The 24,726-nt window shown below is 34.9% G+C and overlaps 1 protein-coding gene across 9 annotated transcripts in view; it reads right to left on the bottom strand.

Moving 5' to 3' along the window:
* Positions 1-1,728: 1,728 nt before the first annotated feature.
* Positions 1,729-24,726, bottom strand: part of LOC106867863 (uncharacterized) — a 24,110-nt gene continuing 1,112 nt past the window's right edge. For 2 of the 9 annotated variants that reach the window (XM_014912909.3, XM_014912908.3), the window contains exons 2-9: positions 18,618-20,568; positions 15,654-15,735; positions 11,947-12,064; positions 9,988-10,077; positions 9,171-9,297; positions 7,212-7,318; positions 5,441-5,690; positions 1,729-2,433 (exon numbers count right to left, since the gene is read on the bottom strand). In XM_014912909.3, the coding sequence (XP_014768395.1) occupies positions 2,396-2,433; positions 5,441-5,690; positions 7,212-7,318; positions 9,171-9,297; positions 9,988-10,077; positions 11,947-12,064; positions 15,654-15,735; positions 18,618-20,250 (2,445 nt within the window). In that variant the 5' untranslated portion in view covers positions 20,251-20,568 and the 3' untranslated portion in view covers positions 1,729-2,395. Of the gene's footprint in view, positions 2,434-2,957; positions 2,975-5,440; positions 5,691-7,211; positions 7,319-9,170; positions 9,298-9,987; positions 10,078-11,946; positions 12,065-15,653; positions 15,736-18,617; positions 20,569-20,814; positions 24,453-24,726 lie in introns of those variants that run through there. The other 7 variants (XM_089352744.1, XM_089352743.1, XM_089352745.1 and 4 more) reach the window with 7 other exon arrangements.

Here is a 24,726-nt window from a genome sequence, read left to right on the forward strand (position 1 = left end):
AGGGTTAGGGTTAGGATTGACCACTCAAGACTAGCTAGCGCGGACGCGCGACTGCGCGTTCGGGTCCGCGCTGCTTTAGTAGTACCGAATAACAAATTACTGGAGTGATCAGGAACCTTTTGGCGATGAATATATTTCCAGTATTATGAACGAGTACGATTCGTGAAGCTGAACCAATATTTACATGTGAGAGACACTAGCAGTACCCCAGTACGTGGAGAACTTTGAGACAAAAATTATGCAATAGAATTGATTAAGAACCCTTTCTTTAATTATGTTCCAAATATCACATTAATATGTTGATAAATAAAAAAGTTACAGGTGTTTAATGAGACTAGTCTAAATTTATGATTATTTTAGAATTTAATTGAAACTCATGAGGGGTGTATTTTGGTCAGAAATATAGTAACGAAAGGGTTAAGAGTGCTACATTTTTGTTGCTTTGCAAGCTCATTATCACAATAAGTTCATCTATGAGGGTGGACTGAAAAGTTCATAGGCTGACTCTGAAGGAGTGATGCTAGAGTCGTGGAATCTTGCATGCATTAATTATAACACTTATTAGTAACTGCATTATTTATTTCCTGGTAAACTGACATCTGACTGTTCAAAGAAGACTTCAAAAGTGACCAGTGGCAACTTCTCTTGAAAATGGACAAAGTTTGGCACCATGATTAAATACCTGCAGAAAAAAAAAAGGATTAGCCCCCAAAGACATTCTTGGTAACATGGTTGCTACATTAAGGGATGATGATCCAGCTTTATCAATAATGCAAAAATGGGCAGCTGAATTTAGGAGGGGAAGGGAGAGTCTTGAAGATGACTCAAGGTTTGGACATTCTGCAACTGCCACCACTGGGGGAAAATATTGATTATAAATCAAATGGCCAATGATATTAACATATTCTGTGAGAGAGATGAGAATATTCTGCTCAGTGAACTTGATATGACAAAGGTTTTTGTTCAATGGCTATCACTTCTGACCCCAGGTCAAAAGCACACCAGGCTGATCACATCACAGGAAAATCCAGTTGGTTCCCTAACCCAGGATGAGTGTTGGATTGATTTCATTGAGCCAAGGACAAAAAGACAATCCATGCAGTAGAGACATCCCTCCTCACCTGCTCCAAAGAAGGCCAATGTTGTTTAAGCTGCAGGGAAGGTGATGGTCTCAGTTGTTTGGGATGCAAAAAGCATTGTGTTTATTCACTATCTTCAAAAGGACTACGCCATTGATGGAGAGTACTATACCAACCTGCTGAGGCTATCAAAACCAAACGTCCAAGAAAACTGATGAAAGGGATCTTGTTTCATCAAGACAATACCCCAGCACACAAATCCTTGCTTTTAATGGTTGCTGTACATGGCTGTGGTTTTGAACTGGTTGATCACCTTTCCTATTTTTTTGATTTGGCCCCATCTGACTGTCATCTGTTCCACAACATGAAAAAACACTTGGCTGGGAACTAGTATTGCAGTGATGATATCATATCTGCTATAGATGACTTTCTTGGCCAACCAAATGAAAGTTTCACCAGTGAAATCCAAGCTGCAACACCAATGGAAAAAGCATGTGGATCATAAAGAGGATTATGCTGAAAAATAAACATTTGGTCACATTCCATGAGAGTATCTTGGGTCAGTTTATGAACTTTTCAGCCAACCCTTGTATAGTCAACAATAATATCTTTTTGCATGTAAATTCATAAAAATTTGGGAACAATCAGAGAAATATTTAATATTTTATTCAATTTAAGAATTGAAATCAATTTATCATCAGCTTATTTGACATTTATTTAGGGGTGTTATTACAATGATATGTTACATTTGAAGTACTTAAGTAGTTCAGAATAAACCTATGCACAAATGCTCCCTTCCAATGTAGCTGAAGGGTATCTCATTGTGTTGGTTTATGAAATCACGTTTTTGATCATGAGGCATTTATTGTTTCTATACATTTTTCTTGAAAAGTAATATCCTAACAGCATTTAGTCTTGCACTCTGTTGTTGTTGTTGTACAGTAAACTTGAGTTCTCTTGTTCTTCTCTGAAAATCTTCTAAAATCTAGGGCATGTTTTATTTAGAGATCAATACACTGAATAAATATCTTGCATTTATAGAGAATACATTCTCTTGTGAGTTAACATTGATCTGATCTGGGAAGCATATATAAAAATTAATTTTTTTCTGTAAAAAAACAAAATTAAAATTATTCAGATTAGAAACCTAAATACAAAGATATTACATCTTTAAGCCTAATAGTAGAATCCTCACTTTAAAAGTTTTCTGATCATTACTTTCCCTTGTGTGATACCAAAAGTAATCACATGATCTAGTTTATAATCATTTTGCTTATGTTGCTAATCCTTTCAGGAAAACTTGCTGGATATAAAAATTATATATCCTCACTCAATAATGGATGTGGTTGTACATCTGTAAATATAAAGAAAGTTTAAGATTTAGAATACTGAAAATGCTTGCAAGGACATTATATTGTAAATAAAAAAAAAGTACATTTCTGGACATACAATATAATAGTTATATATATTGAAATGCTTACTTTTACTTGAAGTAGACTATAATGTCTAAAGATGTAAGTAAAGTGCAATTTAAAACATGAAACAGTAGAGAAATTGAATAGTTCCAGTTGATTGTTCCCACTTTTGGTTGAATATTTTACTTCCTTTATACTGTCATTTTTCTCCTCAACTTTCATAACCTGTTTCAATTAAATTTCCTTGATGTCTGATAAATTTTTAATTTCATTGTCTGCTGACTCTATAGGCTCAATTTCAGTTGGCATATCATGTTACAATGTGTGCCATTTTGCATTAGCTAACATAAATTTGTATCAAGTCACCTGCCAACAGCAAGCTCTTGGAATAGTTTCATTGCTGGTATCATCAATTACCATATATTTCATGTGAGCAATGAAGAGGGATTCAAATTGTACTCACCAATTAATTCAATGTTACTGAAATTAAAAGAAAGTCAAAAGAAGGTTAGACCAGTGAACATGGTCTATTTTGAAAAAAAATATAAGTGTACCGCAAGTGAAAAAAGGTTGTGGAGCACTGAGCTAGACTGAACATGTAGAAATTGTAGCCCAATAATGAAAATTACTTGTGTTAATGTTAAGCTGTTAATATGGTTGCTTCAAATCTCCACTGTTGTGAAGGTCCATAGGCTAACAATAGTGCTGCAATATATAATCCTCTAGTGACCATCCAGTTTTTTTTTTATATGAAGGACTACATTGTTCCATGTATTTTTGCCATATATATATATATATATACATATACACATACATACAAGGTGCATAAGGTATTTGAGGATATACCTTTTTTGGGTCATTGCTGCATTTTTTGCTTACTCTGTATAATCTTTGTTTCAGAAAATAATAATGGCAGACCCTCAGCTTACTCAAGGAATGAAGAGGCATGCTGTTATTGTGGCTATAAAGGCTGAGCATAGTGATTTAGAAATATCTCAATTTTTAAAAGTTGCCAGATCTTTTGTCTACAAAGTTTGCAAGGAGCTAGAGACTGAAGATGGAAACTTATCACCAGTAGCAAAACATAAAAAAACATTCTAAACACTCTGAAATCATCAAAGCGCCTGAATTTATCCAGTAAGTTCAACAGACCATTGATTATAATCCCAGAAAGTCCATCAGGTCAATTGCAAAAGATCTCCATGTCTCAGAAGGAACAGTCAGAAATGTTATCCACGAAGACATCAGATACAAGTCTTATATGATGAGGAAAGGTCACTTTATCAGAAAAAGCAAAAGAAAATCACTACATCAGATCTAAAAGGCTCTTAAACTGAAAAATGCAGCAGAAGAGGATTTGATTTGGTTTTTCTCAAGAGAAGAACTTCAACCAAGATCAAAAAGTTAACAGAAGATATGACAGATGGTTATGTGCAGATCCTCCTGAAGTTCCAAGTGTTATGCATACAAAATTCCCTGCAACTATCATGGTTTTAGAGGTTTTCAGCAATGAAGGACATGTGATGCCTCCTTACTTCTTTCCACAGGGCCTTAGAGTTAACACTGCTGCCTACATTGAGGTCTTGGAAATAATTGTTAAGCCCTGGATAGACAGTGTATGCAATGGAAGGCCATATGAGTTTCAGTAAGACTGCACTATCACACATGGCTCTAGTAGCACAGGAATGGATGGCTAAAAATTTTCACAATCACATAATCCCTAACATTTGGCCTCTTAATTCCCCAGATCTCAATCCATTGGACTATTATATGTGGAGCATTGTTGAGGGAGAAGTCAACACCCGTAACACCAAAGATTCTTTGAAAGCTGCCATAGTCAGAGTAATGTCTAAAATGAACCAGGACCACTTAATTCAAGCACGTAGATGATTTAGATCTCATATAGAAGCAGTTGTTGAAGCTGAAGGTGGCTTTATTGAATAACATTATAGAAAAGAAGGTTTATTTTTATCCTCATAACATTTTTTGATAAATAAAGTTATCTGTTATTATATCTGTTTTTTTTTTTAAGCATAAATCTGTCTTCAAATATCTTACCACTCTGTATATACATATTTTTTGTTGTATTTTAAACAATATTGTGTAATTTCAAAGAAATATGGCTACTGTATCTAGTACTTTGAGTGGCCATGTGAGAAGGTCTATTGGTGGAAGTATATTCTGTATGGCAGCAATATTAGCGTTCAGTTTGTTCCTGCTCATACATGATGAACCTTAGGTAACTGAACAACTAGAAATAGCTGCAAGGAAACTATGACAGAACAGCCTTATGATCAAAAGCATTCTGACCATGACCATGTGTAACACTACATCTTTTTTTTTTTTAATGGCTTTATCAATTACCATTTTTTAGAGCTGACACGATTGGTGAGAGAAAGGAAGTTATCTTCTGAGTAGAGACATAGCCTAAATGCTTACACTAGAGAAGATTTTGTTAAAAGTGCTCAAGGGTCAAGTGTTAGTCTTAAACAGAGTGATAGATTAAGTCTACCACCCATATTATGACCTATGACCTTAAAATTTTCCCCAATTCACCACCCTGAACTGATCTTTATTTTATTGATTTCGAAAAGACGATAGGCAAAGTAGAACTTAGGATTTGAACTAAGAACAAGTAGTTGCAGGACATTTTATTTGACACTACTGATTCGGCTAAACTACTAATTTTATAATTTCCAGAAATTTTTGGAGAGAGGAACAAGTGATTATATTGACCCAGTATTTTGACTGGTACTTTATTTTATTAATCTCAGAAGAATGACAGGCAAAGTTGACCTTAGTAGGATTTGAACTCAACGTAGAAAGCTGAAACAAATAGTGTAAGGCATTTTGTCCAATGTTCTGATGATTCTGCTAATTCACCATCTTATTTGTAAATGTACTTCCGTTCTTATAGGAAATAATGACAATATGAAACTTATTTACCTTGTAGTTCTCCAACTACCTTTTTGTGGTAGTCTTGCAAGGTTTGCACCAATTTGCATTGTTTGGAAAATGATTCATGATCTTTATCAAAAGCATTTACAAGAGTCAAGCAGGTCTCTCCTTTGTCAGATTTATCTGTCAGCATTTTTTTAATATGTTCCCATGATGCAGTCTTCAGAATAACACTAATGACATCATAATCACAAAATTCTATGGCATACATCAAAATATTCTTGCCTTGTTCTTTATCCTGGAAAAGAACAGAAGATGATGAGAAGATTTAAATGAATTCTTTTCCAGCTGATAGTGAAAAGATTTCACGGATCTTAGAATAGCTTGAGTATAAATTAACCAAGACATCACAAAGCCCTACATATAAAAATTAGTATTTCTTTCATTATATATAGGCACTAAGAAATTTGATAAAATATACTTTCAAAGTTACCTATGATACTACAGGTAATATTTCACTAAACACAATTGAATTCTTGATTCTTTCTAAGTTAGTACAAATAGGATCCGGAAATGGTTAACTTGTAATACATTGTTATAAAATTAATAGTGTTTTCATCTTTTATATTAATGTTTAGCTATTAAAGTAATTAATTTTACCATTAAACTAAATGTCACACTAATTTCTTGCTGAAATCACTCCTCACATTATTGCTTTAGTTTATAGGTTCTCAAAATGAAGTTATTTGTTATGGTTATTCAGTAATGGAGTTGAATGAATTTCCAACTGAATGGTAAACATTTGTAACCAATGAGCTATACTGTAATTAGTGTATGACTAAATGTTAGACTTACACCAGCAGTAAATATGGAATGGTACAGCTCATAACTGTAAATAGCATGAGCTCGCTAACCAGTATGTTTTATTAATTTGATGAGTTGAATTTTAATCCAATCATTCATGTTAAAGAACAGGATTTAAAAAAAAGAAATTTAATTGCAATAAACATAATTGGGGCAAAGTTTATTTGAGCATAATGGAATTCAGTACCATATGTAGAATTGTGAAATTAAAATGCTGAATTATTGTTCACATGGTCATAATGAGTTCCAATTCTTACTCGTTCCTCTCCTCTTTTACTACAGCTGAATAATGGGAAGGTAATTCACTTGTACAAATATTTGCTCTAAGATACAAATCTTATCTTTTACATGTTTCAGTCACATAAGACTGAAGCCATGCTGGGCACTGCTTTCAAGAATTTTTAGTTAAATCAATTGACTCCAGTACTTATTTTTTTGTAAAGCTTAGTATTTATTCTATCAGTCTCCTTTGGTAAACTGCTAAGTTATGAGGACATAAACACAATGACATACACACGTGTATGTGTTTGTGTGTATATATATATATATATATATATATATATATATATATATATATATATATATATATATAAATGAGTATATGACAGGCTTCTTTCAGTTTCTATCTACCAAATGTACTCATAAGGCTTTGGTCAACCTGAGGCTATAGTACAAGACACTTGGTCAAGGCGTCAGACATTGGGACTGAATTCGGAACCATGTGGTTGGAAAGCAAGTTTCTTACCACATGGCCACACTTGCAAAATGTTTAGCTTTCCTAATATCATATTGTCCATGTCAGCATGGAAAACTGTTTAAAAGGAAAAAAAGAAAATTTATAGGAAAACCTTTTTTTTTTTAAATTCCAAATTAGCATTGTGTTTGAATGTTGGAATGGTTTATACCTAATTTCAACAGTCAAAAGAAATACAAGATATTAAAGATCTATCTGTACCTTACATGATGGATTTGCATTCATTTTAATGAGTTTACTGATTATGAAAGTCTTGTCTGTCCCAGTTGAATGAGGAGTTTGAACGGCACAATGAAGTGCAGTCTGACCTGTAAGTAAAATATATCATACATAAAATCCAAATTCAAATGGTCAAGCCAAAAGTACAATGGATACATGATGTAATTTACCTTTTATTAAAAAGAAAAACAAACCTCAGAAACATCAAGCTAAAAAGTAGCTCCATTCATAACTAGTGGGATCCATGAATATATTCTCAGAATTATTGGTAAACTTATTTGGTTATTTCTGAAAACTTTATCCAGAAAATCTGAAAGTGTACCCTGTGTTGTATTTGCATAAAAAGATAATGACTCAGCTGCTACTCATTGAAAAGTGAAGGAAATTGGAATATGATGATTACTTAATGCACTTCATATATACACTTTATATAATTTATGCACAATTTTATAGACTTAAGACACAGTACTCTCCCTCTTCCCCATACCCTCTTTTTGTCTCTCCCTCTTCCCCATACCCTCTTTTTGTCTCTCCCTCTTCCCCATACCCTCTTTTTGTCTCTCCCTCTTCCCCATACCCTCTTTTTGTCTCTCCCTTTTCTTTTTCCCCTTTTTCTCTTGATCTTCACTTTTCTCTTTAATATTGTGAAAGCGTTACAGATGGGCTAAGTAATGGAGGAAAAAACTTAGTTAAAAAAAAATTATAGATTTCCAACTGTTCTTTCTGTTGACGGCATGCATTCAGTTGCGACTGCTTTTGATCTTCCATGAACAAGCAAGACAAATTTTGCTGTAACTCCTTTCATTCACAATTTCTCACTCAAAATTCATTGGCAGGAGCTCCAGGAAATTCCAATCATACCAACAAGTTTGTCAATTGTGCGTGACAGTCCTCTAAGATCAGTTCATGAATTTTCATGTTTTCATTTGTTCAGGAGGTTTATGGTTGCCCTGAATGATGTTAGTCCTCAAACAAGTAATCATTCCTAAAGCATGAAAATCACTTGTAAACTTGTGTTTTGTTCATGGCAGCGGCCTTGCAAGCTATCTGAAGCAGGACAACTGTTTTGGCCATCTATTTCCCCAGCAGAAAACAGAATTTTGCAGAAGCACAATGTTCTTTCATTTCAGCCACCACAAAAATTGACAAACAGGGAAGAAGCACTGCAAAACAAAGACACACCATGTGGCAGTACGACCACACCCAACACTGCCAGTGAGCAGACTGATGCCTGAAGGTTGTATCAAGTGGGTTCCAGCAACAGAAGCCTGAACTACAATGGCTTGTCCCACAAAAAATGTTTCAGGTTACTTTTGTAAAGAAATCAGTCAATTATGATCAATTATATCGAGCATATTAAGGAAAATTTTCTAGTCAATTTGACTTTCTTGTCACCAACTTTCACCTGTTTCCCCATTGCAGAATACTGGAAACAAATGAGACTGGTTCTATGACAATGACACTCATTTGCAACTAACACATGCTGTCAAAACAAAGACACACAAACACACACATGCATGTATATGTACAACAAACTTCTTTCAGTTTCCATCTACCAAATCCACTCACAAGGCTTTGGTCAGCCTGAAGCTATGGCAGGCAATACTTGTCCAAGATGCCACACAGATGCAGGCAATACTTGTCCAAGATGCTACAGTAGGGATTGAACTTCTTATCACAGTCATGCCTGTGCCTACTCAAAGAAATATTTCATATTTGAGAAAATTAAGTATCACATTTGAAATGATATAGAACTGAGATGCATGGAAAGTTGTAAAGTTCAATACATGATTGTATGGGAAAATATGATCAGAGAAAAATTGATGATGAAGATGATGATAGATATCGCCTACATATGAAAATATTAAACTGAAATCAAATTTGAATAAGGACTTGAAGATGAAAATGAAAAAAAAAAAAATAAACAAAGGTTTCCATTACCATCTGAGTTCTTGAGATCTAAATCAATGTCTTTGGCTGTTAAAAGTTCTTTCACTAATGTTCTTTTTAGTTTGGAGGCAGCCAGATGAAGAGGGGCTTCAAATTTTGAACTGTCTTCCTGACAGCTCTGAAAAAAATTATAGAAAGTAGTAAGAAGGCATGGAGAAAGTATTTATGGATATGAAATAAAAAATATTTGGTGGATGAATTTAAACTGACAGGATGTAATGATTAAAAATATCTACAGAATATGACACAAAGCATAATATCTGTAGTAGTAAACTATTGACATCTACTGTTTTGTACTCAGAGCAAAGCACATAACACTGCATGACTCAAGTCTTCCTAATTTCACTTCACATTTGAGTGGTTACTAATAACAAAAAAATGTTATAAAATGAAAAGAAAAACAATATATACAACAGTATGTATATGTCTAAGTTTGTATAATCTATATCATCCACATGATTATGAATAAATAGGTGGCAAATAGAAAAAAAAGTAAGTTTATTTTAAATGAATATCTGAATTTTCACTTTAATAAAGGATTAGTCTAGAATATCTCAGAAAAGAAGTAGATTCTTATAGACTCATATAGTCTAATTTAGATACAGGATTCAACTTTTGATTCTCCGTCAACACTATTTTAATATTTGATAAATCTGAAACATCAAACCAGTGTTAGGAAATCAATATGGTATTATTATTTAGTAATATACAGAAGAGAAATATTTTGTATATCACCTTATGGTAAGAAAAATACTGATTTTTATGGATAATGTAAATTAATTTTAGGAATTAAAAGTCAGATTTTTACTTTTGCTAATATGTTGACGTCAGCTCCATGTTTTATTAAAATATGAACCATACTTGGAAAATTTTTTATCACAGCCAAATGAAGTGCAGTCTGAAACAGTGAAATAAGTCAGATGTTACAAGATGTCAAGTGTAGCATTACAGTTTGGTTGCATTGAAACAATATAATTTGATAACATTACCAATTACCAATATCTAGATAAATATTCTAGACAAGAACAACAATCGTTGGGGTTAATCCTAAGTCCAATTCTTACTACAGCTATTATATTATGTTCTTGTGTAAAACACATGCTACTTGATACAATCCAATTTACTTGATTTCCAGGACATCTATCTGCAAAAAAGATTTTTTCCTACAAAAATAAAAATACCCCACTCAGGCTAGCATGGGAAAGTGAATATACAATGGAATTAAAAAAAAAATCAGTTAGATGCAACTAAGCTCACTTTCTAACCATGAGGTTTCAGGTTCAGCCCCACTGCATGGCATGTTGGGCAAGTATCTTCTATTGCAGCCTTGGGCTGACTTTACACCTTGTGAAACTGTGTGGAAGCCCATGATACACACACACACACACACACACATACATCATCATCATTGTTCAATGTCTGCCATCCATGCTAGCATGGGTGGGACAAATAAATATATATATACGTATATGTTTACATGTGTATGTGTCTTTGTGTTTTCTCCCACCCACCTTGCATGAAAACTGGTGTTGGTTTATTTACATCCCCTGTAACTTAGTGGTTCAGCAAAGTGGCTGATAGAAGTACCAGATTTAAAAGATTAGTACTGAGGTTGCTTTGTTTAAATAAATCCTTCAAAGTGGTGCCCCAGTTCAATGACTGAAACAAGTAAAAGATAAAAGATAACTAACTGATATAGTTATACAAACTGTAAACCTTAAAATTTTTTTAAGGTAGCAGACAAATACATTTATTTAAGGTGCAGTCATGATACAATACATCTTTTATTAAAAGCTCTAAACAATATTTTGATGGGATTACTTTGTAGAATTACAGCCAGCTGAATTGGCATGTTGTACATTTCTCAGGTAATACATTAATAATTGGTATGACAAGTACTAAACTGTATCTTTAGAATATATATTTAACTCTGAATTACTGAGACTATCTAGCTATAAATACATACCACATACAAGTAATGATCCCAATGGCTTATAAGGCAATCATTTTTTCTCTTATCACATCAGTAGCATTTAAACCAATCATATCTGGTCAAAATATTTACCTGTTTTATATTTAAACAGGACAGACCGGATCTCTCACATCTACCCTACAATGTCATTCTAGAAATAAACAATCACATCATCAAATTCTCTTAGCTACAAGATAACGCATGATTAATTCAAAACAATGTGAATAAATAAACATTACATTTGACAATAATCTGAATGCTAAAGGGTTAATGTCAGTAATGCTGTAATTGAAACTACCATTTTCAAATCCAATTTACCATACTAAAATATTAGATATGAAAGAATCAATAAGGGTATCATTACAAGCTCACTCAACTCGTTAGAAAAGTAACAAAATCTCTCTCAAATCACATCATTATATCATAAACCCTGGAGATTTCTGTCTTCAATCCTAAGATTCTTAGGACCAATTACCTAGTTTCCATGGCATCAATGCACCACCCAGTCCAGGAATCAAAACCAATCTTGTGATCATGAGTACAACTCCTTAACCGTTAGGTCACATGCCTTCACTTCTCAAATCACATCTCACTGTTTCAAAACAAGTACTACATAAGGTTAAACCACAACATTGAGATCATTTCTATGGCAAATAATTTTATATTGGGATTGTTAGAAATATTAACAATCAGAGACAACTAATAGCATCTAAAAGAATAATATTTGCAATATATCTACACTTACATTTGAGAAGCATAAGAGGATTGGAAATTATAATTGAATAAAAGATTTACCTGTTCGTAATTGTTTCTGAAGTTAATGATATGTTGTTTAAACTGCAACTTATCCAACTGTTTTAGCAAAGCCTCCAATAAATATACATTATTATTTTCTGCAGCTTCATGAAGACAACTGTAATAAAACCAATACAATAATTCATAAAACTGGCTAATAATGAAATTACAATTTAAAACATTGACTGTTTACATGGAATCACAGCAACTTTGGAACTTCTTGATGCTATGATGCTCTTCTATCATGATATATTACACAATCATATATGAAGGCAAATTACTAAAGAACTTAAATGCACACACAATTATAGAACATGTTATAATACCTTTCAGCATTGCATATTAGTGAAAAAAATATGTCATCCAGATCTGGACAAACTCTTTCTACACTCACCCAGAACTAATAATCTAAAGCTTTCTCACCAGATGTACTGTTTTCTCAAACCCTTTAAAATGTCTAACAAAAGAGACTTCATAAATATGGGTTTATACCATCCAACACCAGTTTTTAAAAACTTAGTAAAGTTAGATTTTCAAGCCTGTTCTCTGCTGCTTATTAGATAGCTTATTACAATGAGGTTCTTCAGTACCTTCAAAGGTAATATTACATATATCTTCAACTCCAGACTTGATGGTATATGTGTGTATAAATCTATTTCCTATGTGTTCTCAGCGTTTATAGCTCCTGCACATCTTCCACATACAAAAACTACTTACTCTGCAAACCTTCCTGTAATTACACTGCATCTCTTGTGTGTCCATATTTTGCACCATATGGAATTCCTGTCAACAATTTTTCTACATATTGAGCAGGGCTACTGACTTGATGGGGGTGGAATCCTGTCGGTTCTTCTCCTTGTTTGAACTTTGGTCCTTACTAAGCCCATAGATATCAGGTTTTGCTTCTACACTTGGAATTTCTTTTCAAATTCTACTATAAGAACGAGGTCATCAGCATATGGCCAGTCTTGAATTCCTCTGTTATGGCCTGGATGACAACAATGAGACTGAACCTCAGCCTGTATTTAAAATTTGTTGCTGTACACATAGCTAACTCACCTTACTGATAGCACCACTGTACACGACTTATGCGGCTTTCATAAGCCATTTGTCTATTTCTAGCTTCTTCAGAAACCACTGGATTATAGAATGAGGTACTCAGTTGAAGGCTTTCTTCAGGTTGACAAACGCCACATGCAATGGCTTACTTTTAGCTATATACTTATTCCTGGCACAAAACCAAACTGCATATCATCTTACCTAATCCTGCTCTTCATTAATTGGACTATAACTCTTAATTTTCATGATTTGGTTCAGTAATTTCATACCTCTGCAAAGTATCTCATTTACCTTTGTAACAACAGACTATAAAGCTGCTACACCAGTCTGTGTGTGACATCTTCATATATAACCTGATTAATCATATGGGTGACCAGGCTGTATCCTACTCTGCCAGATATTTTAAGCAGTGTTTTGTTACAGAGCAGGGACTTACCCTGTCCTCATGTCTTCAATTGTTTTATCAATCATACTGTTGTCAACTAGAGTAGTTGGGTCCATATTGGAAGGACCTTCTTTCTTTCATGTTTAATAGCCTTTCATAGCAGCACTTCCATGTAAAAAGCACCCAGCACATTTTGTAAAGTGGTGAGTGTTAGGAAGGATATCTTGCTGTAGAAACCATGTCAAAAGAAACAATTGGAGCCTGGTGCTGCCCTCCAGCTTATCAGCTCCAGTCAAACCATCCAACCTATGCCAGCATGGAAAACATGTCAACTGACGATGTTGATGGTATGTGTGTGTGTGTGTGTGTGTATGTATGTATATATCCTCCAGAATGCTCATAAACAGACAAATCAGTAGCATCTATTACCTATTTTGTTTCCAATTTCACAATGCCAATACAACAAGACCTCTCCTGAATTGTTCTTTTTGCTCCAACAAATCACCATTACATGTATATAGTCACAAAGAGATAAAACTTCCCAAGTACTCAAGCCTAACAAGGCTGATGATACTCCTGTTACTCCAAGTAACACAATCCTGAGCTAACTCCTATTTTACCTATACTCGTCAATCTCATTCTTTCTCTAGAGATCTACCCGAATTCACAAACACTGTGTATTTCATTCCTAAGAAGTGCAATTTCTCTATGACAATGTTCACTCACTACCTTTATTTCCTAAATTCCAAGTGAGAACTCCAACTTTTCTCTCCGCAGTAACCATCAATACAGTTTCTGTCATGGCACTCCGTTGGTTATAACGACGAGGGTTCCAGTTGATCCGATCAACGGAACAGCCTGCTTGTGAAATTAACGTGCAAGTGGCTGAGCAATCCACAGACACGTGTATCCTTAATGTAGTTCTAGGGGAGATTCAGTGTGACACAGAGTGAGACAAGGTTGGCTCTTTGAAATACAGGTACAACAGAAATAGGAAGAAAGAGCGAGAGAAAGTTGTGGTGAATGAGTACAGCAGGGTTCGCCACCCCCCCCTGCTGGAGCCTCATGGAGCTTTTAGGTGTTTTCGCTCAATAAATACTCCCAACTCCCGGTCTGAGAATCGAAACCACAAGTCTGCTGCTCTAACCACTGGGCCTTTGTGCCTCCACAAAGAAGCACTCCATCAGTTACGATGACAAGAGTCCCAGCTGATATGATCAAGGGAACAGCTTGCTTGTGAAATTAACGTGCAAGTGGCAGAGCACTCCACAGACACGTGTACCCTTAACGTAGTTCTCAGGGAGATTCAGCATGACTCAAAATGTGACAAGGCTGGCCCTTTGAAATACAGGTACTACTCATTTTTGTCAGCTGAGTGGACTGGAGCAATGTGAAATAAAGTGTCTTGCTCAAGGACACAACACCTTGTTGGGAATTGAACTCACAACCTTACGATCATGAGCTGAATGCCCTAACCACTAAGCCACGTGCCTTCACAGTTTCTGTATACCTAGATTAACTGGAGACTTGCTTATCATACACCAGTAGTTTCTCCTTTAAACCTTCAGTATAAGCAAGCATTGTTGTTGCACTGACAAAGTATTCAACTGTGTCTGGTATGTGAACTACTAGCTAAATTGAATGCTTATTTGTTCCCTCCATCTCTTATTTACTGGATTAGAAGTATCATGTTAGATTGCTCCAATACAGCAAACATGGTTGTGTTCCCTCAGTGTTAATTACCTACATCTCTTGCATTTTTCTCTCTACTTTGATGAAACTTTCACTATTGCCATACATGCTACTGTATTTTTATACACCCTTTCACTTCTCTGTAAACCTTCAAATACAACTTAGACATTACACAGTCTTTATAATCTTTGGCTAAAACTCTCAAAGTTATGACAAATGCTAGGCTTCACAATCTCTGATCTTTCATGCTTATCTGATATATAAGACAAAACTGCATTGCAAAGATTATGGGTCCCCTTCAGGACCAGAAACTACTTCAGCTTTGATCATTTGGTGAGCCTTTATAAGACTCAAGACTCAAAACTGAGTGTAGCTCATATACTTAGGACTGCTGAAGGTACACATACAAACATTCAAAACAGCTGAAAAAAAACCCCTGCTTTTTTTGACTGTTCTGCAAAATATTCTTTCATTAATATGGTTAACCAGTAGCTCAAAGATGGCTAATCTTCTTTCCATTTTTTCTAATAGTCTTCCAGGTCTTTTGTTATCATTTCATAAAATTACTTACGTGCCACTCCCACCAATTTTCCGAAAGTCCTCTTTAGTCAAGCCATCAATTTGCTGTTGGTTAATTTTTCTTTTTTGTGAGGCTGAACAAATATAACAATACAAAACAATAACTATATTAAAAAACATAAATGTAGTAAAAGAAAACTGTACAGAAGGCATCAGGTACAGGTTTAGCACCATGATTGAGCAGATCACTTTGCAACCAAATGGTTATGTGTTCACTCTCATTGCATAACAACTTGGAAATAGCTTTTACTATAGCTTCAACTTTGTCAACAGAATTTGTCAGGGATAAACAGAACCCACAAATCACCATGTATATGCATTTTGTTTATCAGAGTTCTTTTGTTGCCATTTGCAACATTTTCAGTGACTGTCTCTAGAGGTAAGGGTGATGATGACCAACAGGTTTGTGTGTACATGTACCCTTACCTACTCTCCTAAACTACACACACATACAAGCAGCAAGGTCTCAAATGGCCTCCATAGTGAAGTGGAAGAGATAGTCCTTGAAAGATTGTGAATACTGATGAAAGAACTTTGACAAACGAAAAAAGAAAAAAGAAAAGATTGACTATTTAACGAGCAATTAGTTAGCTGGATAGATATTTAACCAATTGACTAATAATAAAAGAGTGGAATTGAACTGGTGCATGTGTTATTAATAACAAAATTTGTTTCAACACATGAATTCACATAAAAATTATTGCAAACCAAGTACGAAAACAAAGTACATATATATATACACACACATCATCATCGTTTAACGTCCGCTTTCCATGCTAGCATGGGTTGGACGATTTGACTGAGGACTGGTGAAACCGGATGGCAACACCAGGCTCCAATCTAATTTGGCAGAGTTTCTACAGCTGGATGCCCTTCCTAACGCCAACCACTCAGAGAGTGTAGTGGGTGCTTTTACGTGTCACCCGCACGAAAACGGCCACGCTCGAAATGGTGTCTTTTATGTGCCACCCGCACAAGAGCCAGTCCAGGGGCACTGGCAACGATCTCGCTCGAAAACCCTACAAGGCCAGTCAGGCGGTACTGGCAACGGTCACGCTCAGGATGGTACATCTTATGTGCCACCCGCACTAGAGCCAGTCCAGGGGCCCTGGCAACGATCTCACTTGGCTTGCCGGGTCTTCTCACGCACAGCACATTTCCAAAGGTCTCGGTCAGTAGTCATCGCCTCGGTGAGGCCCAATGTTCGAAGGTCTTGCCTCAACACCTCAGCCCAGGTCTTCCTGGGCCTACCTCTTCCACGGGTTCCCTCAACTGTTAGGGAGTGGCACTTTTTCACGCAGCTATCCTCATTCATTCTCACCACATGTCCAAACCAGCGCAATCGTCTCTCTTGCACACCACAACTGATGCTTCTTATGTTCAGCTTTTCTCTCAAGATACTTACACTCTGATGGGTATGCACATTTACATTACACATCCAGCGGAGCATACTGGCTTCATTCCTTGCGAGCTTACGCATGTCCTCAGCAGTCACAGCCCATGTTTCACTGCCATGTAGCATGGCTGTTCGTACACATGCGTCATACAGTCTGCCTTTTACTTTGAGTGAGAGTCCCTTTGTCGCCAGCAGAGGTAAGAGCTCTCTAAACTTGGCCCAGGCTATGCATATATATAAATATACATATGCTTATATACATATATATATATATACATATATATATATATATAGATAGATAGATAGAGAGAGAGAGAGAGATTAGTGTAAATGTGGTACCAATGCTTTCATACAGAATTCTAGAAATTTTCAGTCATTATTCATCTGTAGATAGGATAACATTGACATGGCAGCCATAGATGCCAGGTAAGATTTTGTATAGGAGCAAATGGTACAGACAAAGGGTTAATTAAATAGGTAATGGGAAGTAATCATATTGGGGTTATTATAATTGTCTTCAGTTCAGTCCCACTGTGTGGCACCTTGGGGCAGTGTCTCCACTATAGCCGCAGGTCAACCAAAGCCTTGAGTGAATTGAGATGGAAACTGACAGAAGGCTGTAATTTCTCTCTCTCTCTCATATATTATATATATATATATATATATATATATATATATATATATACACACACACACACATATACATACAGGTATGTTGGTGCAAACAGGAGGGAAATAAGCCAGAAGGAAATATATTTATTTATCAATAGCTATATAAACTCATAGGATTTTTAACCTGTGACTAGTTTGATAAGTGCTAATGCACAAAACTCTTGGATCTTGAGTCACTCTGTTACTTCTGCTGAAAACATGGGAACTTAAATCCTGCTCCATGAAAATCTGATTGATAAACAGCAAAGTCCCATGTGTATATAATGTAACAGTAATGTTTTCAGTTGAATGAAAAGAATAAAAAATTGTAGAGCAATACGAGTAAAAAAAAATGAGAAGAAAAAGTATTTTAGCTGAAATAAATTCTGTTTTTTCTTAACATTGTTAATGTAAATATGGCAAATTATAAATCTCATGAAAAATTTGAGTGAAGACCAATTTTGCATATGCATATATGTCTAAGAGAAACACTGTTGTAAAAGCTGTTTTCAATGAAATAAAAATATAATCAATAATTCATTGAAAGATAAGGGAAAAGGATTAGGAAGGGGGCAAGGAACAGAAGAAAACAAAAGCAAAAAAATAAAGCAACAGGAGAATTTTTCTTCTTGACATTGTGTGTCATAAATAAACACAGTGACTTTAAAATCCCACAGCACAAAGATTCTATCAAAGAACAGCAAAGTCACATGTGCATACAGGCTGAAGAGAAACAATTGTGTAATAGTTACACTTACAGTCAAATAAAAAGAAAATGTGTCTGCATCAACACACACACACACACGTATTGCAAAATAATTGCAATTTTAGATACATATCAGTTAAATTTATATATATTTAATAATCAGACTTCAAAGTTTTAGAGTATCATAGCATCATTTCTCTTACCTGTACAAATGAAGGAGATTACTGGTGTTTGGAAATAAATTAAATTAGGATTAGGTGTGTGAGGCATTTGATTCTGATAGGAATTTGGGGGTTGTTCCACGTAAGGCATCTCTTTGGCAATTTTACTATTGCAGTGCTCAGTTGACACTTTAAAACTGGAGTCAGAAATGGAATGCTTTTGACAGCCATTGGACTGGGAATTTAATGCTGAACATGCTTCAGGATGAACAGGGGAAGAAATAGTGCTGTCATCAGAAGGAAATTTAATATGCAGACATTCATACACAGCTTTCAACTCTTCTAAATTTTCAGTCACATACGGTGATATATTACAATTTTCAGAGTTGTTCATAGTGATTATTTCCTTTTTGGGAGGTGTTTTCTTTCCTTTTTCTGAAGTAATTTGTGATGGATCAGGACATAAAATCTTATGAGTGCTTTTGATACCACTACAAGGAGTATAACTATTTTCGAAACCGTTATTATCATTACATCTACAACCATCATCAAATGGTCGTTTGCAAGGTGTCAGACCGTTTTTATTATCTTTGGGGATTTCTGGAGTTTGCAGATGCTTTAGTCCACGAGAATTCCAGAAAGGTTGTGAAAATGAAAATTTATCAGAAAAGTCATTGTCTTTTGTGACATAATCATCATCATCTTCATCACTTCCATTATCATCAAGTGTAATTTCATTGAAATCTTCTACATGCTTCCAAGGTTCATCTTCCACAATTTTCTTTCTGTTGCTTATTTTTAGGATATTCCCAAATTGCTCTGCAAGATCACTAGTATCAGATTCTGTTGAGTTTACTGACAAAGAGCTTAAGGAAGAATAATCCTCAAAGGAGTCTTGAGAAAAAGAGTCCTGAGAACAAGGGATATCTATGATTTCTTTTGACAAGAAACAATTATTATTTATACAAGAAGACAGAATGGCATTGTCAGAAACCTTTTGTTTTTTACTAGATTGGTTGGAAATAATTTCCACATTAGTCTTAGTAGTTTCATATTTATCAGATAAGCTTTTATTTATACCAACTACATTTTTGCTTGAAATATCAAGGACAACTGAATTTTCATCATTCTCATCAGTAAGAAACACTGTCTTTGGTTGATAGCATTCCTCCTTATTATTATCTGTGACACAAAAATCCACGTTTGGTGCTTTGATATTATTTTGAAGTAGTTCAGTTTTATTTCTGGGAATTTCTTTCATGTCTGATACACATTTTTCATGTGATGATGAAATTTGGTGTAATTTATTTTGGAAAATGTGATTTGGAGGGTATGATTTCATTGTAGGTATTTCATTGTCTAAATTGGAATTTTTATATACTTGTGAATTTAATTCCTGGTCCAAAATGTTATTTTGATGTATGCAGGACTTCAGTTCTGTTACATTGATATTGGAAGTGCCATTTTGGAATAATTGGGATTCAGATGATACTGTATCAGCAATATTTAATGTTAATTCTTTAAATTCATCACCATACTGGTTAAACTGGTTACACATGTAACCATCTGAGTTTAAGTCTACCTCAATATATATCATTTTGTTGGAAGACAAATAACTGGAAGATTTGGTATCTTCTTCAATCATGTCTGACATTTTCTCAGAAAGGTGAACCATTTCTACAGATTAACATTTGAGAGATATTGGAAAAGGCAATATCGCTTTCAGTTAAAACTTTTGAAATGTTTAGAAAACATCTGAAAATCTCATTGATAACATTTTAAAACAGAAAGCTGATGTTTCTTGTAGCTAAGGAATGGTATTTTATACCTAGTGGATTTTTTTGCATCACTGTCCAACATCTTTAAGATAGTACATCTATCTGAAGAATGTGGTTAATTTTAAGCACTTAAATCCTTCCCACCCCAGAAAATAAAAATCCTTTCCCAGTACAGGGAATCAGTCTGGGAATATTTTGCTTTCATTGGTAAATATCTAAAATAGAAATATAAAAAAAAATCAAAGATTTTAGCATTTAATTAATAATGAAACCAAAGGTGTAAATGCAATAACAGTAGTGGGTAAGGTTATGTCCAATGGTCAACTAATAACTAGATGTATAAATCTAATGCAATGTCCTAGAGACAATCATAAAAGGTTCATTAATTAATTTCATATTTTAAGTGAATGACTGAAATAATAAAGGTTAGAACAAACAGCAGATGGATTTTGAATTCATACCTTGCTATAAGTGTCATTGTATCCTTGGGCAAATGCCTAATTCTACTTATCTAAGAACAAGTTGAAAAGTAAATCTCAACTTCTTAAGGTAATAATACATAGAGTTAAGCATTGATGCTACAGAAGTATGAAATTAGTGGAAGGGACTTAACTTTCTGTTATTTCTGTCTGTTTGCAAGTTGAATATTCTTGCATTTTCTGTACTCACTCACAATCACTCATGTTTACTTCATTATTCCAATTTGGATTAAATAAGAATACGAATTGAACAGTTCATGAATTTTAACAATCCCAATACAAGATCCCTCAGATCTTACATTTGGATGGACAAGCCAGATTTAAATGAAAGTCTTAGAAAATAGAAAAAATAATGCACAATAGACCACACTTGAACAGTAATAAAGTACTACAATACACTAGCAATGCAAGCATTCAAGATGATAAACCAGTAATATGAAACACACGAATATAATAAACAGACAATTATTATTACTATTCTTGACATCAGCTTCAACACTTCCACATATTCTCAAATACTATCATTGAGGACTTCTACAGAAGACATCTTAGTACACAAATAAAGTTAAAACAAAAGAATCACAACAATGCACCAATTCACTAAAGTTAACTAACTAAAATAACATGAGGCAATGATCTTGACTGCTTACTTTCACCAGACAGTTGAAGAACAACAAATTTCTAAATCTCAAAAACCTGAGGGTTCAACAAAATGACAAATATACACCTATGACAATTAAGGATTGAAGGAATTATTGTACTAACAACTCAGACAGCCATGGATCCTGTAATTTATGCATCACTGAGACTTGCCACACATACTTCTCTAAAGACTCCTATTAAACATTTTGAAAGAATCACTTTATGACTACAGAAGACCTTCGAGGTTTATTGATGCTTCGACCAATGTCATAGCCTCCAGTACCCTCTAAGACAATTATTGCTAAAAATTATGCCTTAATCATTCTTTGACCCTATTCACTGCTTTTAGGTTAGCCCTGTTACAAACAAATGATTCTCCAAAAAATAATTTATAACAAAATATATCTATCAATTCAATCCACTTTTAGAAAAAAAACAGTTGAAAATTTCTTTAAAAAAATGCTTCTAATATCAACACTAACTTTGACTTCTCACTGATCTTTTATTTGTTACAAATTGTGCTGATATCATCTATTAACATTTTTACATGAATCCTGAAATAGCACAACAGCATCCCATAAACAAAGAATTTGCTTAGTCATAAGAAAACCTTCAACTAACACAAACTGGGAGCTGAATAAGACACTTCTTCCACACGAATCCCAATACAAGTTTACTTCTAACACCCTGCTTTACAGACTGAGTCAAAACAATAACAAACTTCCTTCAGAAAAGACTGGCTCCCCCCACACACTACAAACACTCTTTTTACTGTCCTTCTCCATCCCCACCTCTCCTTTTTGCTTACAAACTCACTTATAGCACACCTAATTTTCATATGTATTGCTCTACACATCAAAGGAACATCCAACCAAAAACACTATATATTAGGCTTGAAAACCAACCTGAACCACACTCTGATGTTAGCTTGTAAGCTGAAACTTTGAAGATACTGTCAACCAATCCTTGTGCAAAGACATTAATATGGTACTCTACTAAAAGAAAATGAGTGATCCTTCAATTTAATGCTCAACTATTATTAAGTATAACTTAAAATTAAAAAAACTAACATTAATATATAAATGTATACATACACCTAGTCATACAATGATGTGTGCACATGTGTTTGAATATTGTATATGTGAGTACTGCATAGGTAATTGCATTGAATAAATGGATATCATCATCATCACTTAACAAACTAGCTGGGTTGGATGGTTCAACAGGAACTGGCATGTCAGAAGACTGCTCCAAGCTCTAGTGTCTGTTTCCGCATGGTATCTATGGCTGGATGCCCTTCGTAACATCAACCTCTTTATAGAGCATACTGGATACTTCTTATGTGGTACCAGCAGCAGTATAGCCATCAAGTAACTTGCAAGACAAGAGTTTAAGACTGCTTGCCTATGGGAAATCCCTTCTGCTAATGACCTTGTTCTTGCAGCTGAATATGTAGTAGAATTACAAAAGAAATTCCAAGTATGGAAGCAAAACCCTGGAATCAAAGGACCTTAAAGTTAAGTCATGAAATAGCTAGCATGCAGAAAAACACAGGATGACCTTGTTCAACATGTAGAAAAAGTGTGGGTAGAAATTCCATACAGTACAGTGTATCCAGTGCAAACTATGTACACATAAGATGTACCGTGGAGTCACAGGAAGGTCCACAAAGAAAGTAGACTTTGTTTGTGGCAGATACACAGGAGCAATAAACATAAAGAACACAAGGGAAATATATTTTCTTAAATGCCCAGGAGGATCCTTAGAGGTAGTAGACAGCTTCTGTAACCTAGGTGACTTAATGAACAGTGAAGGATGACGTTCTAAAAGTATAGTTGCTAGAATAAGAACTAGATGTAGAAAGTTCAGAGAGCTGATAACAAAACGCCACTCTCTCAGAATGAAATACAGATTGTATGATGTTTGTATAAACAGCAATGCTACATGGTAGTGAAATGTGGGCTGTGAATTCAGAGGACATATAAAGATTAGAAAGAAATGAAGCTAGCATGTAAGACAAAGTGAAATTTTGATAGAAAAATTGGGCAAAAGAGGTGTCAAGTGTATTGTATAAGGGAGAAGACTGCACTGGTATGGTCATGTAAAGCAGATGGATGAGGACAGATGCATAAAAAAGTGCCAAGAGCTAAATGTGAATGGAACCTAGGGAGATTTGGAAAGAAGTGGTGCAGACCAACTGTAAGATGTTGAGATTCATGGAAGAGATGATTAAGGACCAAGATTACTGGTAATATGCTGTGCTCAAGACCCATCCACCTAAGCAAAAATGAGGACCTAAAAGTAAATTATGTCTATGCCTCCACACATAATCTATCCCTGTCAATTCTTCCCCCACAACTCATCTTCCTTATGCTTTCCTCTCCATTACTCTTCTTACTATTGTGTAACTCACTCAGGTACTTACAAAGTTTCTAAACGTTGAATGGCTAGGAGTAAAATAGGAGTCAAAGGGGTCCATAGGTGAAAAATGGTTGAGAAACATTCTTCTACATCCTCTTCCTTTAGTATTTATTTATAACCTCCTCCTTTCCAAATGGATTTCAACATTGACCATGCTTCCACTCATCTTTCCTATTCATCGCATTTACCCCTACCCCTATCACCAACCACAAGTCATTCTCCTTTTACACTCTTGTGAACTTACCAACCCACTCACCCTTTCCAATCACTTGTCCCTATTCTTTTAATCCTCTTCTACCTTGGAGGTAAGCCCTGGCACCTCATTATCACTATCTCTTTTATCTTTCCAACTGAGGTAGCCATGTGTCTACTCTACAGCAAAGACACTTGTTTCAGTCCCTCTTTTATATTCTAACCTCTCAACATTTGGCATAAAACTACTTCCCTCAATACTATACCACCAGCCAATTAAGAGCTCTTGTTTAGTAAGTTATATGATGCCGTGAAAATTAGCACTTAGCAAAACTCAACACAGTTCTCTGGCTTGTTAGATGCTGTTGAACTATCCAAGCCACACCAGCATGGGAAATGGACGTTAAATGATGATTACATTATACACACACACACACACACGAGTTTGTATATTACACTAGTTTTTAAAGCATTTCTTTTCAGGTATGTATCTGTGTGTGTGTGTGTGTGTGTGTGTGTGTGTGTGTGTGCATATAAATTCTGATATTTGTTTTCATTTGTGCAAGCACTGTAGCCTGTTGTGAATGGGTTCTCATGTTACTGAAGTGATTATTGTTCATATAACTTAAGTGACTATTG

Source organism: Octopus bimaculoides, chromosome 5 (assembly GCF_046866305.1).
Source record: "Octopus bimaculoides isolate indiv1 chromosome 5, ASM4686630v1, whole genome shotgun sequence".
In the NCBI taxonomy this organism is placed as follows: domain Eukaryota; kingdom Metazoa; phylum Mollusca; class Cephalopoda; order Octopoda; family Octopodidae; genus Octopus; species Octopus bimaculoides.